Source organism: Neofelis nebulosa, chromosome 4, assembly GCF_028018385.1.
Source record: "Neofelis nebulosa isolate mNeoNeb1 chromosome 4, mNeoNeb1.pri, whole genome shotgun sequence".
NCBI classification, from domain to species: domain Eukaryota; kingdom Metazoa; phylum Chordata; class Mammalia; order Carnivora; family Felidae; genus Neofelis; species Neofelis nebulosa.
Window position 1 is genome coordinate 88,478,952 of NC_080785.1, and position 19,879 is coordinate 88,498,830.

General features: G+C 40.9%; 1 protein-coding gene across 4 annotated transcripts in view; it reads right to left on the reverse strand.

Moving 5' to 3' along the window:
- NAPEPLD (N-acyl phosphatidylethanolamine phospholipase D) overlaps positions 1-19,879 on the reverse strand; it is a 46,971-nt gene that overhangs the window by 6,108 nt on the left and 20,984 nt on the right. For all 4 annotated transcript variants that reach the window (XM_058725327.1, XM_058725331.1, XM_058725328.1 and 1 more), the window contains exons 2-4: positions 18,422-18,728; positions 3,225-3,871; positions 338-452 (exon numbers count right to left, since the gene is read on the reverse strand). In XM_058725327.1, the coding sequence (XP_058581310.1) occupies positions 338-452; positions 3,225-3,871; positions 18,422-18,728 (1,069 nt within the window). The remainder of the gene's footprint in view (positions 1-337; positions 453-3,224; positions 3,872-18,421; positions 18,729-19,879) is intronic.

The window sequence follows — 19,879 nt, forward strand, 5'->3', positions numbered from 1 at the left end:
CTTTCAACACATTTTAGAGTTATGTACACAGCTTACATCTGCTGTAACAAAAGCCCCCTTGAAAGGGAAGACATGATTCATTTTTCTATTTTCCAAGATTATACCTGTTTTAGTTATATAAACCCATGCTTCCAAAAGAACAGCATGTAATGAGGTGTTTTTTTTTTTTCACTGTATATGAATACGGTTTAACTAATGTGGTTTACCCCCTTAATTCATTTGAGGACTGTGCAGGTTCTCATTCTTGTCTGATCTCTGAACACACTGCAACGTGTGCTGATCCCAGGATCCTCTCAGGTCAAACACATAACGAAAGTTACTTTTATCACAAACTCACCTCATTTGCTAAGGCAAAAGTTCCCCAGTGAATTGCCACAGATTTCTTTGTCTGAACATCGATGTGAATCCTTACAGCTTCTTCTGGGTCTATATGCTGGTATTTCATAAACCACCTGATAAAACAGCAATTTATTAATTCTGGCCTTTGAAATGTGCACTAAGTTATAATTACTACTTCATCTAATCAACCTTTAAGGTTATGCACAGGAGTAAGACATTAGGCAAAAACATCTGTTTTGAGCCCACTTTCCTGCTGGAAAAAAAGCAAAAATCTTACTTGCACAAACCCAGTGACGCCACAGCTAAGTCTCAAGCAAAACTCCCCTTTGAAATGTAAGATGTTGTTTCATGTGTATTTGATTTTACTGATGATTTATTCTAAAGGTAGGTCTTAATCGTTAAAAAGGTATTTTGCAATCTTGATATGAATCAAAGAAACTGGATAATGGATAAATGACTAGAAACCAAAAGTGCAATTCAAAAGAACCTAAATTGCTGAAACCATTTTTAATGCATGAAGCAAAAAGCAAAAATTAGGGTATAAAATTGAAAAACCGGGAGCAAAAAAAACCCAATTACCATTCAAGGATTTTATTTGAGCATCCTACAGCTGAACACTGAGGCGTAGGATTGAGCAAGCACAGGGTACACGCTGGGGACTGAACAAAGAGAGTGTGGAAACAGTGTAAGGCTGCCGAATGCCTGTGAAAGTGGGGTTCAGGAGGCAGTGGCCTGCACGGGGACCCCTCCCAGCTCGACCAGCTGCTGGGAATGTGGATCTCAGCTCTGCTACTGCCAGCTCTGCTGCAGTTAAGTCTCATGGACATGGATTTGACACAGGTGCTTCTGGATTTTAGTCAACACAGCATGGAAAAGCTATCCATCTCCAACAGCTAAAGGGCTGTTATTTACTGTTAGGAGCTGCTGGGCCTCCTGGGAGCCTAGGAACAAAGCCACTGTGTTCTCCTCAACAGCAGACTAGAGAAGTACTATTCTGCCCTATTTCCTGACACTCGGAATTCGGGGCAGGATCAAAACAGTTTTTGGTGTTTCTGTTGATTTTTTTTTTTTTTTTAATTCCTACAACAAATCAAAGGGATTTGCTTTCCACCTTCACGTCTACCTGAAATAAATGTAAAGTTTTTATTTTGGTGTGGAAGTTACAATAAAAACATCCTGGGCACCTGGCTAGCTCAGCATGCAGTTCTTCACATCAGGGTCATGAGTTCAAGCCCCACATTGGGTGTAGAGCTTACTTTAAAAAAAAAAAAAAAAAAAAACAGTGGGTGGGGATGTGCCTGGCTGGCTTAGTGAGTTAGGCATCTGACTCTTGAATCAGCTCAGGTCGTGATCTCAGAGTCGTGAATTCAAGCCCTGCATCGGACTCTGCTCTGGGTGTGAAGCCTACTTGAAAACAAAACGAAACAAAACACACAAAACTTCCTAACCGACCTGGATGGAATACGTAGACCATACTATAATGTAAGTACGAACGTTACAGGTCTACTACTGAAAGCCGTTTTGGTGTAATCATTTCACATTTAGAGAGTACTCTGAAGTTGTTGGTAACCTTATTTCTAAACCTGTCAGTACTGACCAGAGCAATGGATTACACAGTAGAGGCTACCACACTTTAATTCTCTTAGAGCAAATTCTGCCCTCCTGGCTTTCACCCATCTTAAGACAGCTACAGTGCAGCAGGAAGAGGGAATTCTGTGAGTGAATTTGTGTAGTTAATCCGTACACATTCTACCATCCCATATGTATGATCTTTATATACTGTGACACAGGAAGAGTTTTCATAATTACAAATGAGATATTCTAATACAGTAGGAACATATACTGAGGAAAGATCAATACTATGAAATTGGTTTGAAAACAGGATGTTTTGAGAGATTTCATTAGAATTATAGTGGAAAAGTGTAGTTCAAGCACTACTACAGATTCATAATATTTTAAAATAAGGTAAAAGTGTCCAGCCTCTTAAACTAGAAAAAAAAGAGGGAGAAAGAAGCAAGCATTCATAAAGACAGTGAAGAAATGGTTTTTAGTGAACCTTACAAGTTAAATACATGTAACAAAATCAGATGGAAACTAATCATCGGATTTGCTCAATTCATTTTTGAACTAGTGTTTTACTGCTTGTAGGATTGCTGAAATAAAATGCCATAATACATACAATTCTGTATCTGTGCATGTACTTTAGTGTTTAACTTGTTCCTGTCACCCAGTTAGCTGAAATCTAACTGAATTCTTTGAAGTCGCTTCCCTTTTCCTTAGACAAGATGAAATAGAACACAGGCAGGGCTGGGTCTCCTCGGTCTCCAATGCGAGTGTGACCTTTAAACTGCTCTGACTGTGGGCGAGGGGCATGCCGTGGGGTCACTGCCACATTAACTTCAGTACAGACTGAAGTAACACCATTGCAAGGGACTAATTGCTAGCTTTCCTCGCCTTTTCTCTGCCAAACACAGGAGGGCTACAGGCTGGGGACAGGTGCACACCAGATGTGAAGTGAAAGGTAGTTATGTAGCATGTCCTCCATGTAAAGAATGTGAGCTAGGTTTGATTACTGGCTGGTAGGTTCAACTTAAGTCAGAACCGAATGCCAACTTGTAGCTAGGTTATGGCAATTCTTTAAACCTTGGTCCATCTTTCTGGGTGATATAATTTCTGATTCTGAGTAATTACTTAATGGTATGATTGAAACGCTTTCAAAAGAAATTTAATTGAATCTGACCCACCACCCCCCAATAACAGCCACCACCACCAAAAGTCCACCAGCAAAATCAGAAAGGAGATCACAAATGACCACAAACTCAACTACTTCAGAGTTGAGGCCACTTATTACGTAGCAGGGCTGCCATCCTGGGAAGTGTACATACCTTGGCTCATATGCTCCGATGGGAATAGCTGCAAGGTCAAAAGGTCCAAACCTTTTTCCTATCTCTTCAAAGGCAGGGCAATAGCCAGTGTCTCCTGCAAAAAAAAATCGGCTCCAAGGCCCCAAGACAGACCAGCTGCCCCACAGAACCTTGTTGTCATCCACGAGAGTCCTTTTGCACCAGTGCTGGGAAGGCGTAAAGACAAAGGTGACCTTATCGTGTCCGGGGACACAATTCTCCTCCCACCAGTCCAGCTCGATCACATTCTCACAGCCGCACTTCTGCATCCAGTCGAGGAGACCCAAAGGCACAAACCATCGCAACTCCTGACCAAATCGTTCATTCAGAGCGATGACAGAATTGTAGTCCAGGTGGTCATAGTGGTTGTGACTGATAAGGACAGCATCTATCGGGGGGAGTTCACCTATGGTGCACGGGGGACGACGGAACCGCTTCGGACCCATGTGCTGCGATGGTGACGCACGGGAGCTAAAGACGGGGTCTGTGAGAAATATGAGCTCGTCCATTTCCACCATGACTGTCGCATGTCCCAGCCATGTGACTCTGAGGCCAGCTTCCCGCACCCCAGCTTCTTCGGGGTCATCGATAAAATACGGCCTCAGCACTGGAAGCTCTTTATCAAGTTCCTATGCACAGAAAGAAAGGGAGAAAAGCAGCTGTTAGTGGGGGGGATAAAAGGTATCACAACATATTTGGACTCTGATTATAGAGAGAAGGGCTATTTGGGGAGAAATGACCTCATTCAATAAATTTGCTATTTTTGCCTTTTGCATGAAAATGCATACCTCTTTCCAAATCTGACTCAGTAATCATGACAGTATCAGGTCATCTTAGTCTCAGATGCAGTACACAAAGGGAAAATTAAATGTGCAACTTCAAGCATTGCTGAATTTATTTAAAATTTTAGAAGCTCTCTTCTGTAAGTGCTGGAAGCAAAACTGTAGCCTAGCTGCAGTCACTCTGCCCCTTTACTTGGCTGGTGCATTTGCTGCTAAAAATGGTGTCAGAAACAGGTGGGCTCCTGGACAGAGTAAAGAAAACTTACAGCCATTTATTGGTAGACCTTGTATCTCAGATATGAATCTGAGCACACAGAACTCGAAGCAGAGCACTGAGCAAACCCCAGTCACGGACGGCTCTCCTCATTCCTCACCCATAAGGTTTTCTCCTTCGGATCAAACCAAAGCAGAACATGGTCCCTGCCTATGAGAAGGTGACTGCTTTTGGGGGTAAATAGATGTAAAACAGTAACCAGAACAAAACAGAAGCATTACTTCTTTGGTTATTCTCCATTTTATCCTTACAGAAGCTCTGTTTTAGGGTCACAGTCCTGGCTTTTATAAAACTGTTTTCTAAGTTGTGCTTTAGTATTATGCTCTACCGCTGTATCAAGGTCATTTACAGGAAGACGCCTCATGAACCTGGCCATGTATGTACTGGAGAGAGGTCTTTAAGACTCAGTATATCTCCAACCTCCTTCCCCACCTTCTCACTCACCCCAGAAACATTTCTCTCAATCCTCAGTATCAGGAAAAGTTCTTCACCAGAGCAACTGGCCTTATTCATCTGGCCACTGGGAAAACTCATAACAGTTCATGCTTCCCTCTTTGCACCAGGAAGTTGGGAAAAAGCTACTTCCAACATTGTGCAGGGCATGACAGCACATGTTTCTATACTAACTTTATACTTGGCTTTATTTCTCTACCCTAAGAGTCCTTTTGCTCTTCTCTGTTCATCTGTTTTTTACCGCTACGTGGATTTTTGTAAGTTGCAGCAAATCAGTTTTAACAAGTCTGGTATTGGATAATTACGTAAAATACAAGACACACTACAGCCCAATAAGAAGGAATAAAGAGTCCAGTCGCCTAAGGCGACACAGTAATCTGTGTGAGTTTCCTGACCAATTGACAAGAAGTTCATGATGCAGAGAAAAGGAAGGAGGTCATTTTAGGTGGAGAAAATGCCCAAGCAAAGGCAAAGAGCCAAACAGGAACAAAAGTGGCATTTGGGGACAGGCGACAATCTATGAAGGATGAGAACACAATAAAAGCCTTGAATGCCAGACAGGAAGTATCTTAAAAAAAAAAAAAAAGATTTGTCCCAATTTATGTTTAGAGAAAACATTCTGGAATGCAAATGACGACCTGGAGTGTGGTCACAACAGCTGCCATGACAGATGAAGACTGAACAAAGGGGACCGCAGGGAGGTGGAGGCAAGAGAGGGAATGGGGGGAGATGCCAGGAAAGGAAAGCTGAGGTCACAGAGACGGTCTGAATGGGAAAAGGGTCCCGACAGGGGAAGAGAAGGAGCAGCAGAGGTGGAGGGCAATGCAAACACCCTCTAAGCCACCCTAACCCTTAGTTTCCCCATCTGAAAAAGGAGTATAATTGTACCTACACTTCATTGTGGTGGGGACCAACCACATCAGGAGCAGCTGGCACACCGTAAACACTCTGCAAGTATTCCGGAAGGGGAAAGAAACCACAACCTGGACAAACAATCAGGCACCAACTCTGTATTTTTACCCATTTCCTTGATCACTAAACTGTCTTACTGTCAAACTCAATCCATACACCAGAGCCACCTCAAAAATAGTCTACTTACCATACAACTGTCTCCCTTTCTGGAACATCTTTACAGGCTCTCTACTGACTGACAAAACACGACTCCCCTCCTCGGCCCAGGAGGAAGCCTGGGGTGGATTCCCCCAGTCTTCCTCTCCAGCTGTGTCTCACCCAACTCCTGCAGGGCTGTGTCCCACCGACACTGGGACTGATTCCTGCTCCCAGATAGAGCTCGGGAGCCCTGCACAATACTGAACCCATTTCTCAGGTTAAAATGCCTTCCCTCTGATCCCTTTGAGACCTTTAACTACATACCGTTCACGGGGCCAACACCAAGTCTCCACAGACCGGGACAATCACTCCAGCCACTCAACTTCCACCCCACTCTGTTCATGCACCATCCATGGATATTCTGCCCAAACCCTGGATGGGCATATACAGGATGTATCTCACGTCTTACTCAACTTGGAACCATCCATGGGGCGCAATGCACAGTGCAGGGACAAACACATCATGTGCTCGACAAAATCTGTTGGATGAATGAGTGGAAATTTTTCAGATCTGTTCTCAAAGTTGGTAGGAGTTAGGGCTACTGAACAATAACAAATGTCATGTGGTATACTTATCAACAATGAGGGAAAAGGGAGAGAATTAATATAAACTGAGTATCTGAGTATTAGGCGTCACACTAGGCACATAGTAGTGATGGTGATGAATCATCCAATATGTCAAGTACTTTAGTATAACACAAAATAACACTAACAAGAGCTATCATTTATGGAGTGTTAGTCACCATACTAACTACTTCATTAAAAATGTTTAACTTAGGACCAACCATAATACTGCAGGTAGCTCCTGTTAACTAATGCTGTTTCACAGAGGAGAAAACAAATAGTGATGACAGTCACACAAGGTCAGCCTGCTAGCCTCCACACATACTATCTCCCACCACGGACTCCTAAGTCAGTCCTAATTTTCTCATTTAATACATATTAAAAAAAAAAAAAAAAAGCCACAAGTACCAGCCCAGGGATATGAGATGGATTACTAGGGATACAAGGCAACTATTGGAGATGACAGGATGTACATCATCCTGTGATCTTTTCATGAATATATAAACAAGTCAAAACTCATTCAATTGCATTTTTTCAATATGTGGAACTTGAATTGTTATTAAAACCATTTAAAAAATCTTAAGCAGCATCATGTTTAAATAGTGCATCAAAATATCTGTAATAAAATTCCCTGAAAACAGCTGCACCTCTTTTTTGCTCTAAGTTTTTTTTTTTATTAATTAAAAAAAATTTTTTATGCTTATTTTTGAAGAGAGAGCGAGTGTGCGTGCAAGCAGGGGAGGGGCAGAGAGAGAGGGAGACCTACAATCCAGAGCAGGCTCCAGGCTCTGAGCTGTCAGCACAGAGCCCGATATGTGGGCTCAAACTCCTGAACCACAAGATCATGACCTGAGCCGAAGTCGAATGCCTAACCAACTGAGCTACTCAGGCGCCCCTTTGCTCTAAGTTTTAAAAGCCACAGTATCTTCTAACTAAACCTTTAGCAGAGCACCTCTGGCCGCCTCACCTTGCTCTCCAAACAGAAGATTAACAGGTAAAGTGCTGAAAGAAGCCAGTCACCAAAGACCACAGACTGTATGATCCTATTTATATGAAATGTCCACAAGAGGCAAGTCCGTAGAGACAGAAGATAGATGCGTGATTTCCAGGGGATGCAGGAGGGTAAGAGAACTAGGAGCTGCTGAGTAAGGACATGAGGTTTCTTTTTGGGGTAATGAAAATGTATTAAATGTGGGAATGGTTGCACAACTTGGAGTGTACTGAAAACCACTGAACTGTACATTTAAAACAGGTCAGCTGTAGAGTATGTGAATTATAGCTCACCTAAGCTGTTTTTTTTTTTAAAAAGCAAAGTACTGACGAGACATCTGAATTAAGCAATCACACCATGTTTCTGCACGCCATATGGTTTCTCAGCCCATTACAAAAGAGCACCTTAAAGAATCTGATCTCTAACACTATGTCCCATAATAATCAGTCAACAACTGAGATTCAAAAAAAGAAAAAATAACTTTGTCCTAATCAGAGTTGTTTTCACAATTTTTTTTAAGCAGGCTCCATGTCCAACATGGGGCTTGAACTCATGACCCTGAGATCAAGAGTCACATGTTCTACCGCCTGGCATGAGCCAGCCAGGCACCCCCTGATAATCAGAGTTTGAAAAAGCAGTTAGAGGGGCACTTGGTTGGCTCAGTTGGTAGGGCATGTGAATACTGATTTCAGGGTTTTAAGTTTGAGCCCCATGTTGGGTATAGAGATTACTTTATTATTATTTAAGATTTTATTAAAGTTAAAAAAAAGCACGTAGATGGGGGTAGGGAAATTCTTATTTGAAGAAACCAAGCACTCACTTGGCATTTTCTTTACTAGGTTAGGACTTTCTTGGCTGGCCTTCCTTTTTAAAGCTGCAACTGGGAAAATCCCTAGGCCCATAATTAACCAGGATACTAGTTAATATTTACTTTTCTTTGGGAAAGGGAAAAATCCTAACATTCATTCAACCACTATTCTTTGCCAGATGCCATAGGTGGGTTCTCTCATCTAACTCTAATGAAGGAATGTCACTGCCATTTTACAGATACCCAGACAGAGGGGGAGGAATCACTAAGAAGGTTGCCCAGGGCACACAGCAAGCGCATGCACGCTCACTCAGGAGTGGAACTGAGGTCTTCCTGGCTCTAAAGACCCTACCTTTTCATTAAACCATAGCTTTCTCCATGGCATAACTTTTACTCATTAACTTTAAAACAATGAAACCCATATTCTTAATAATATAATTATTTTAAGAATATGTGTGCGCATGAGAGATGATGCACATCTGCTAAAATGTTTTTAAAAATAATTATGTTTAAAGAATTTAGTTAAGCTTTTCTTCCGACTGAAAGTACCTTTTTACTGAGGAAATTCACAGTTTTGCTTTGCAACTCTGATTTAAATAAAAACTATTTTTCTTTTTCACATTTATTTTGCCGATATTATGTGAACACGGAACAGAGATAGATGTTACCAAAATACCTCAATTATCAATGGTAATGTTTTATATTTTTGCCATGCTGTGTGTAGCAGGCGTACAAGATCCATCAGAATGGCTTAATATTTTTAAACTTCTCCTTGATTATAAAAGAAAATACCTTTCATAAAATGTTTGGAAAATCCAGTAAAATATAAAGAAGAGTAGCCATCCATACATCTGTTTGCAGAGATTATAACCACTGTTAACATTATGCTATCTTTAGACACAGTCCTATTTCTATGCATAGTTAAGATCATAAGGTATTTGTATTTTCTTTTTTAAAGAAACTCAAATTTTGACATTGTCACTACCTCTTAAAACTCTGAAACACATACTATTTAAAAATGAATTTATTGTCAGGAAATCTGTGAGAATGCAAAAAAAAATGATGAAATACAGGAAAAAGAAAACTACAGAGGACTGATCTAGGTGATCCACAACCTAATTAGTAGTTGTTTCATAAATTAAAAGGATGAGGAAAGGAAATTTTCAAAGAATACTCAAATTTTCCTAGAACTGAAAGAAACAAACTTTCACATCTGAAAGTTCACATCACGAGGCATCGAGCATGATCAATAAGTAAAACACAACTTGGGATAAGTTTCAAAAAAGATGATCCTCAAAGTTTCTACAGGGGAAATACAGGGCATACAAAGGTTCAAGACTGGCACTGAACTTCTCTACAGCAATACTACAAAGAATGTCATGGAGGTAATACTTTGAAATTCTGAGAGAAAAGGGTTTCCAAACAAAAATTCTATACCCATACTACCAATAAGAATGAGAACAGAAACACAGTTCTGGTCCAAGAATGGTTACCTCCTCCAGGGCCATCACAAATCTACACCTATTTTTAGAGCAATTCCTCCCAAAGAACTGAGGGCTGACCCAACAGCTTCTGCACAATGAAAGAGGGACCACACAGAGAACAGCAAGAGAGAGGGAGACACAGTCATGAAGGGAACTCCCACCCTGCTCACTGTGGACTGCAGTGGGAGGGAGGGATGGTACTGAGGGAGGGGAGCATGGGGCACAGAAACAGGGTGAAAAGGACAACTAGAATTTAAAGGAGCCAGTCCCTAACTACTCTGGCCAAACAGTGGGTAAATACCGGAATGTTCTGGGTCTGAGAGGCAAGTGAGCACCCCGATTAACATTTGCCATCCACCTTGACGGCACAGATGGGAACAGCTTTCAAGATAAACTATAAAGCTGCAGCACTCACAACGGTATAGCACTGGCACTAAACAGACACACAGAGCAAGAGAACAGAATAGCAGAGCCAAGAAATAAACCCACACTTATATGGTTAATTAATGTATGACCAAGGAGACAAAAATATACAATGCAGAAAAGAAAGTCTCTTCAACAAATGGTGTTGGAAAAACTGGACAGCTACATGGAAAAGAAAGAAACTGGACCACTTTCTTCCACCAGACACAAAAATAAATTCAAAATGGATTAAAGACCTAAATGTGAGACCTGAAATCATAAAACTAGAAGAAAATATAGGCAGTAATCTCTTGGACATCTGCCTTAGCAACATTTTTCTAAATGTGTCTCCTCAGGCAAGGGTAAGAAAAGTAAAAATACACTACTGGGACTAAACCAAAATAACAAAGTTTTTCCACAGTGAAGAAAACCATCAACAAAATGAAAAGGCAACCTATGGAATGGGAAGAGATATTTGCAAATGATATATCTGACAAAGGGTTAATATCCAAAATATATAAGAATACAGCTCAACACCAAGAAAATAATCCAATTTAAAAATGGGCTGAGAATCTGAATAGACATTTTTCCAAAGACATACAGATACCAGCAGACACATGAAAAGATGCTCAACATCACTAATCATCAGGGAAATACAAATCAAATCACAATGAGATATCACCTCACACCTGTGAGAATGGTTAAAGTGAAAAAGACAAGGGGCGCCTGAGTGGCTCATTTGGTTGAGCATCTGACTTCAGCTCAGGTCATGACTCACGGTTTGTGGGTTCGAGCCCCGCATCGGGCTCTGTGCTGACAGCTCAGAGCGTGGAGTCTGCTTTGGATTCTGTGTCTCCCTCTCTCTATGCCCCTTCCCACTTGCGCTCTGTCTGTGTGTGTCTCTCTCTCTCAAAAATAAATAAACATTAATAAAAAAATGTAAAAAAAAAAATGAAAAAGACAAGAAATAACAAGAGGCGCCTGATTGGCTCAGTCAGGGGAGCATGTGACTTTTGATCTCCGGGTTGTAGATTTGAGCCCCATACTGTAGAGATTACTTAAAAAATAAAAATAAAAAGAAAGAAAGAAAGAAAAAATAAAAAACACTGGCAAGGATTTGGAAAAAAGAGAATGCTCATACACTGTTGGTGGCAATGTAAATTGATGCACTGTGGAAAACAGTGTGGAGGTTGTTTAAAAAATTAAAAATAGAAATATCATACGGGGCGCCTGGGTGGCGCAGTCAGTTAAGCGTCCGACTTCAGCCAGGTCACGATCTCGCGGTACGTCAGTTCGAGCCCCGCGTCAGGCTCTGGGCTGATGGCTCGGAGCCTAGAGCCTGTTTCCGATTCTGTGTCTCCCTCTCTCTCTGCCCCTCCCCCGTTCATGCTCTGTCTCTCTCTGTCCCAAAAATAAATTAAAAAAAAAAAAAAAAAAAGAAATATCATACAATCCAGTAACACCACTACTGGGTATATACCCAAAGAAAATGAAAACATGAATTTGTAAAGATATATGCACCCCTATGTTTACTGCAGTATTTACAATAGCCAAGAAATGGAAGCAACCTAAGTGTCGATAAACAGATAATTAAAATGTAGGATACATATATTTATATATATACATGTACATATATATAATACATATATATATTAAGTATATATATAATGGATTATTAATCAACCTTAGAAAAGAAAGAGATCTTGCCATTTACAACATGGATGAACCCAGAGGGTATTATGCTAAGTAAGTCAGAGAAAGCCATCTATCACATGATTTCTTTATATGTAGAATCTAAAAAACAAATGAACAAACAAAAAGCAGTAACAGACCCATAAATACAGAGAACAAACTGATGGTTTCCAGAGGGGAGAGGGTTGGGAGGATGGGCAAAATGGGTAAAGGAGAAAAGGAGATTCAGGCTTCCAGTTATGGAATAAATCACAGGAACAAAAGGTATAATGTAAGGTATTACAGTCAATGATATGGGAGCACAGCATAACATATAGAGTTGTCAAATCACTGTATTGTACACCTGGAACTAATAAACATTGTGTGTCAACTACAACTTAAAAATGGCAAAAAAAAAATTATAATAAAGATACTTCAGAAAAATCAAGTTCTCAAAAACCTGACTTTCTATGCACCCTTTTCTCAGGAAACTGATTAAGAATGTGCTCCACCAGGGTGCCTGGGCGGCTCAGTTTGTTAAGTGTCCAACTTCAGCTCAGGTTGTGATCTCACAGTTCGTCAGTTGGAGGCCGGCACTGGGCTTTCTGGTGTCAGCGTGGAGCCCGCTTCGGGCCCTCTGTCTCCCTCCCTCTCTGCCCCTTCCCCGCCCATGAACTCTCTGTCCCCAGAATAAACAAACATTAAAAAAAAAAAAAAGAAAAAAAGGTGCTCCACCAAAATAGAACCTGTTCAAGAAAGAGGAACAAGTGGGGTGCAGGAGACAGAGCCAGCACTGAAGAGGCAGTGGGGTCCAGGATGGTGGTGAAGGGAGACTCCAGAATGGAAGCTTGCAGAGAAGCGGGAGGGCTGTCAGCCCAGAAAGAACCCAGTGCTAAGAAACCAGCTTACAGTCTCTCCTCAGGAAAGCTGTTGAGAAGGAATGAGAAGGAGGGAAATAATCAGTCATAAATACATACAAAGTTAAGCAGGTGAAAAATGAGGCATTGCTAACCTCGGGGGAAAAGAGCATATTAAGAAAGGAGACATGGCTACGGTCCATGACTGGGTTCATCACAGTGATACAGTCACCGTAGCATATAAAGAGGTCAAGTAGGCCTGTGGGAGAGAGACGGGGAGGGGTACAGAGGGAGTTAAATTTGACACTAAACATGAAGGAACACAGAAACACTGCTTGGTTCCACACGTTAATATCTAAGTAGTTAAATTCACTGAATCAAAAAGTGGAATGATGGTTACCAGAGGCTGGGACGAGAAGGAAATGTGCAGTTTCTATTGCCAGGCCTAAAGTTTCAGTTGAGCACGATGAATAAGCCCTAGAGACTTGCTTGTTACAACACTGTGCCTACAGTCACCAATAATGTTTTGCACACTTAAAAATTCAAGAGGGTAGGGCATCTGGGGGGGCTCAGTTGAGAGTCTGCTCTTGATTTTGGCTCAAGTCATGATCTCATGGTTCGTAGTATTGAGCCCCACATTGGCCCCTATGCTGACAGTGCAGAGCCTGCTTGAAATTCTCTGCCCCTCCCCCGCTCTCTCAAAAATAACTATTTTCAAAAAAAAATTAAGAGGGTATATCTCATGTTAAGTGTTCTTACTACAATAAAGTTAAAATAAATAAAAGATGAAGGTAAGCTCCCAAGGAAACAACTTAAAGGTCTTTAAGCTGTTGCCTCCAGAGAGGGGGGACAGGTTACAGGGGCTGGTTAGAGGAACAGTATTTGTCTAATAAGCCTTTCAGCACCATGACTTCTTAGAAACTCTGTATACATGTAATTTTTATAAAGATAAAAAAGCAACATGTTAGCATACTACAGCAGAAATAGAATTGATGTTTTTCATTTTTTCAAAGGGCACCACTCTATTCTTCCATATTTTACATCTAAAGAGTGTATTATATTTTCAAAGTACTTTCATGTGTCATGTGAACCTCAAAATCCTAGGGACTGAACTGTCTTATCCTAACCTTATGGACAAAAAAACAAAACAAAACAAGCCCCCCCCCCCCCCGCAAAAAAAAAAGTGCCTTGAGGATCTGTTAGAAATAAAGTCAAGTACTCAGTGAGGTATCCTGAACCTGAGCCTGGTTTCTGGACTCCGGGTATTCCACTTTTCCTACCAGTCCAGGATGCGTTTTCTCAGTTCCATGTCTGTCTCATACTCCAATGTGACCGTCCCTTAGTCACTTCTATAGTAGTGACTGGTAAGGACAGCCTCCTCCAACCAGTGAACCTCAGGACATTCTGCCTCCCTCCTTCTTTGAAATTCTCCAACTGTCTCTTCCCCCTCCCCTACCCTGGACTCTGGTAACTATAATCAACAATAACCAAAGTCACTGAGCTTTCCAACAACCCAAAGCAATGACAGCGTCTCAACAGCATGAAGCCTGTGAACTGGCATGCTGCCCAGAAAAGGCAAGTATCAGAAATGGTCCAAGTTAAAGAAATCATTTTCTGACTAGCCAACTAAATGGTTTAGCTTTGTTAATGACCAGTTTTCATTTTACTTAGACCTGTAAATTACAGGTTATATCATTATAACATATTAACATATGTTATATATGTTATAATGATATAAACTGCCTAATATATAGTAATTATAACCCTATGTGTATATTATCCTGTCTCCTTCCAAAACAATAATTTGAAGTTTTATTTCACTACACTTTAGCCCCCCAATGTCTAACAAAAACAATTTCCAGAATCTGATTACATTCTGAATGGACCCAATCATCTGAAGCAGGTATTCTTCATGTTTGGGGGGTGGTTTTCTGGAAAATGTGGAAGACTATCATATTTAAAAGTTGGTAAAAGTTAATAATTTTGCCAATGTAAAGGGATTAAACATAGAGCTCTAGTTACATATGAAAATAAGAAAAGTCAACATGCATCTGATCTAGTTCTTAGCTGTATGTGGAAACGAGGGGGAACCTAGATGTGTTTCTCTCGCAATGACGACTGTTACTGGCACTGTGCTTTTCTTCCTCACTGGATTGATGTATGAAGCAAACTAGGCATCAGCTTTCAAACCAGAAACATTTTCAAGAAAAATTGCCCAGGATCCTTCTGAGGCTTTAGAAAAAGAAGCAGCAGCAGCCATCACCTGACTGTGATACCATCTCAAACCTGGAAATTCTTCTGGCTTTGGGTATTTTAAAGACTCTTAGTTTTAAGTAAGAATAAACTCTGGCTTAAAAAAAATGGATGAATGGTTAAAGAAGATGTGGTATATATACACCATGGAATATCGCTCCTCCATAAAAAAGAATGATAACATGGATGGACCTTGAGGGCACTATGTGAAATAAGTTAGAGAAAGACAAACACCATATGATTTCACCTTATGTGGAATCTAAAAAACGTGAACAAACAAGTAAATTTAAAAAAGAAAGACTCCTACACACAGAGAACAAACTGGCTTGTCAGAAGGGGTGTGTGTAGGGTACTGGGTGAAATGGGTGAAGGGGATTGAGAGGTACAAACTTCCAGTTATAAAATAAACTAAGTCACAGAAATGAAAAGTACAACATAGGGAATACTGTCAATAATATCGTAATAATTTTTTTAAAGTTTTTTAATGTTTATTTTAGAGAGAGAGAGCATGAGCAGAGGAGGGGCAGAGAGAGAGGGAGACACAGAATCTGAAGCAGGCTCCAGGCTCCGAGCTGTCCACACAGAGCATGACGTGGGGCTCGAACTCAGGCACCGTGAGATCATGAGCTGAGGTCAGACGCTTAACCAACTGAGCCACCAGGCGCCCTCTGTAATAATTTTGTACTGTAACAGAGGGTAACTACACTTATCATGGTGAGCACTGAGTAATGTATGTAACTGTCAGATCACTGTGTCACACATTTCAAACTAATATTATATGTCAACCATACTTCAATTAAACAATTCTGCCTTTAAAAAAAAGTTTACACTTCATTAAAGAATGTAGTTCCCATCTCCACCCTAATTCCTTTCTCTGCTTTGTTATTCTTCAAAGCACTAGTCATATTTTAATACATATTTTACCCATTTGTTTACTATTTCTCTCTTCCACTGAACCCAAGGTCCAAGAATGCCACAGTGTCTTTCTGCTTTGTTCAAGGGTCTCCCTCTACTGCCCAGAACTGTGTGCTCACACAGCAGGTGCTCAATAAATAGTAACTAAATGAGGGGCGCCTAGGTGGCCCAGTCAGTTAAGCGTCCAACTTCGGCTCAGGTCATGATCTCACAGTCCCTGGGTTTGAGCCCTGTGTCAGGCTCTGTGCTGACAGCTTCAGATTCTGTATCTCCCTCTCTCTCTCTGCCCCTCCCCCACTTATGCTCAGTCTCTCATTCTCTCTCAAAAATAAACATTAAAAAATGCTAAATAAATAAGTAGTAACTAAATGAATGGATGAGTGAATGGATGAGTGAATGAATGAGGAAAGGCTTGAGAGAATCCATGAACTCACTGAAATTACAGTAAAAGGCAATGTGTTTATGTCCACATAAGGTGTACAGCTTTCATCAGACATTCAAAAGGAGCCAGGGTGGAAAAGAGCTTCAGAACCACTAGCCTGGCAAGTTCTCATTCAACCCAGTTTCTAGAATATCTCCAAATCCTTAGAACACACAGATGTATTTCTGCTTTCGTGTGATCGCTCACTTCCCATATGAAATGAAACAAATCTAAAATTACCACTGCTTGCCTCTGCAGTTTTAGAAGCTGTGGCTCAAAACCAGTAGGAAATTTACCCCAAACAGGTAGCCCCCTGCCCTACCCCTCCTCTTCACAACACCCTTCCATGTTGCTCTTCATATGGCTTCTTCAGAAGGAAAAAACAAGTGGGGGGAGGCTTCTTGTTCCTCCCGGCCTCAAAGCTGAAACACGTAATACGGTTTTATCTATTAATGCCCTGCCTGCCTCATTCTAACAAGGTGTTAGAAAAGCATTAATCATATTAATCAACTCTGTTAACTAGGATTAATACTGTGAACACTCCTTAGCATCAAAGTGTTAATACCGTTTTTAAATCCCATGTCCTTAAAAAGAAAAAGACACGCTTACCCAAGGATCTACCACCACAAGCAGCCACTCCCCCTGTTGTCTTTCCCACTGCAGATCAAGCCTTCAAGGATGCCCCCCACTCTTCTCATCTTGTCCCCCACTCCCAACATCAAGTTCTCTCGCGCTCTCTCTCTCTCTCCACTTCCTCCAAAGCCTTGTAGGACAGAGGTTGGTAGAAAAGAGAAGCCAAAGGAGACAGGTGGTAGAGAGAAGCAAGAAAATAAGAAAAAAGAGGGGGCAAGAAACAGCTCTTGCAATTGGGAGCCACCCACTCCCTGCCAAATGTAATCACACTGATCTAATAAACTGTATGCCAAATGTTAATTAGTTTCATCCTAAAGGGGCACCTGGGTGGCTCAGTCGGTTAAACCTCCCACTCCTGATCTCGGCTCAGGTCATGATCTCACAGTTTGTGAGTTCAAGCCCCGCATCAGGCTCTGTGCTGACAGCACGGAGTCTACTTGGGATTCTCTTTCTCCCCTCTCTCTCTCTCTCTGCCCCTCCCCTGCACATGAATGCTCTCTCTCTCAAAATAAGAAACTAAACTTAAAAAAAAATAGTTTCACCCTAGGTAAATATCATTTATTTAAAGGTCAGTGACCTACTGCCAATTTTTTAAGGTCTGGAAAGGTTATCCGAAGATTCCTTTCACAGTTTTAGCGGCCGTGTCCAAGGACGAAAAGCCAAGCACTCTGGGCAAACACACATCAGGTTACTACTTGATGGGACATGCCATGCACATTCTCACCTCCATGACCTTGTTCATGCCATCATCCACCTGAAAACCACTGCCAAAATACTTTTTATCTTTTTAGGCCCGGATCAAATATCAAATTGCCTCCTCTGAGAAGCCATCTCCAGCCCTACCAGCTCGGATCCACCGCTTCCTTTCCTGTACTTTTTTTAATTGTCAAGTTGGCTAACATACAGAGTATAAAGTGTGCTCTTGGCTTTGGGAGTAGATTCCCTTGACTTATCGCTTACGTACAACACCCAGTGCTCATCCCAACAAGTGCCCTCCTCAATGCCCATTCCCCCCTTCCCTCCCCCATCAACCCTCAGTTTCTTTGTATTTAAGAATCTCTTATGGTTTGCCTCCCTCTCAGTTTGTAACTATTTTTTTTTCTTCCCTTCTCCCACGGTCTTCTGTTAAGTTTCTCAAATTCCACATGAGTGAGCACATATGATACCTGTCTTTCTCTGACTGACTTATTTCACTTCACATAATACCCTCCAGTTCCATCCACGTTGTTGCAAATGGCAAGATTTCATTCTTTTCCACTGCTGAGTAGTATTCCACTGACTGTATGTTATGTATGTAGATCACATCTTATTTATCCATTCATCCTGTACTTCTAAAGCACTCTATTCCTACCCCAATTGCCACCAGATCAGAGTGGTTATTCATATACATACTTTGTTGCTAAGTTATGAACTTGAGGACACCTTATTCACTTTTTCTTCTCAGAACTTAGCCCTATGCCTTATCATATAAAAGGAGCTCAATTAACTAACTTGAGTGTCATGATACAATTCACAGCAAAATTAAGTGATAATAAGAGCCCCCCAGAAAAACCAAACGCTACCTCTTTGGAACACGGAACACTGCTGTGATCTTTCTCCATTATCAGCCATCTAAGAACATTTGGAATAGAGAGATTTTTCCAAGTTGGCCAAGGGTTGACAAATCTGCCATCCTTTCCTTTCTTTGATTTAGTTACATCTTCTTCTAGTCTGTAATCCAATTTGAAACTTTTCCTGGAAAACCTAGAAGAATCACTTCCTACAGAACTCCGTGCTGAATTTTGGCGTTTTCTTACTGCTTCTTTAGGATACTGGCTGCTTGTCATCAGAGATTGGTTGCTTTCATTTTCATCCATGTCCTTTTCAGAGCTAAAAAACAAAAAAGGGGGGGGACGGAGGGAATACTGACTTTAACATAAAGGCATTAAGACTCATTACACAGCATCCACAGTATTTCTTAGCTAATAAAAATTTTCTCAAACTTACAAGAACATTCTGTCTCTGTCAACGCAAACTTTCTTCCTGCAAAATACCACTTCTGAATCCAGAATTACTGCTTGCTAAATAGGAAAAAATGTTTGCTTTATCTTTTCTTGACAAACCATTTAGATATTCCATATCTGCTGTAACTGAAAGCAGTACTCCACCAGCCAGCATTTAAACACACGAATTTTTCCATTTCAATATCTTACAGAATTGAAGCACCTTCCTGAATGTGTAACATTTTCATACCTGAATTTTAAAAATACTATTGTTAATAATACATAGTGAGAAGGACTGCCTTAGTTCCTTGAGTATAACTCAGTAATTCCAGTGATTTATATAGAACTCTGCGAGGCCTGGTCATTTTTACTTTGAAAATAATCTTTAAAAAACCTTAAAAAAATAATTTTACTTTGAAAATAATTACCAGTGCCCCTAAAAAAGCACACTGAGTTCAAGCCCCAGGAAAGGAAACAATAACAGTAATGGAGAAACATTTCAGTCATGTATTTAAGTGGTTAACAATACAAATTTGAATTAACTCAGATTGAGAACTGCCAAGACAGTGTAGTATGTATCCTAGCTGTATGACCTTAGGTAAGTTTCCTACTCTCTCTGTGCTTCGATTTCCTCATTTATAAAATGGAGATAATAATACCACCATCTCTGAGGTTTATGGAGAGGTTTTAAAAAGCTAATACAAGCAAAGCCCTTAGAAACATGCATGTAACATGTATATAACAAATGTAACACATATACATACATGGTAACAGGTCTACAAATGCTAGCTGTTGCAGCTGACATTCCCACTACCACCACCACTGCCCCCAGACTCAAGGAAGCGAAATCCTTTATTTTGATCTATATAGGACTCCAGATACATAGAAGTGATAATATATTAAGAATATGCATTTAGGGGTGCCTGAGTGGCTCAGTCGGTTAAGCCTCTGGCTCTTGATTTCGGCTGAGCTCATGACCTCACATGAGTTTGAGCCCCACGTGAGGCTGGGCATTGTGACGTGCAGAGCCTGCTTGTG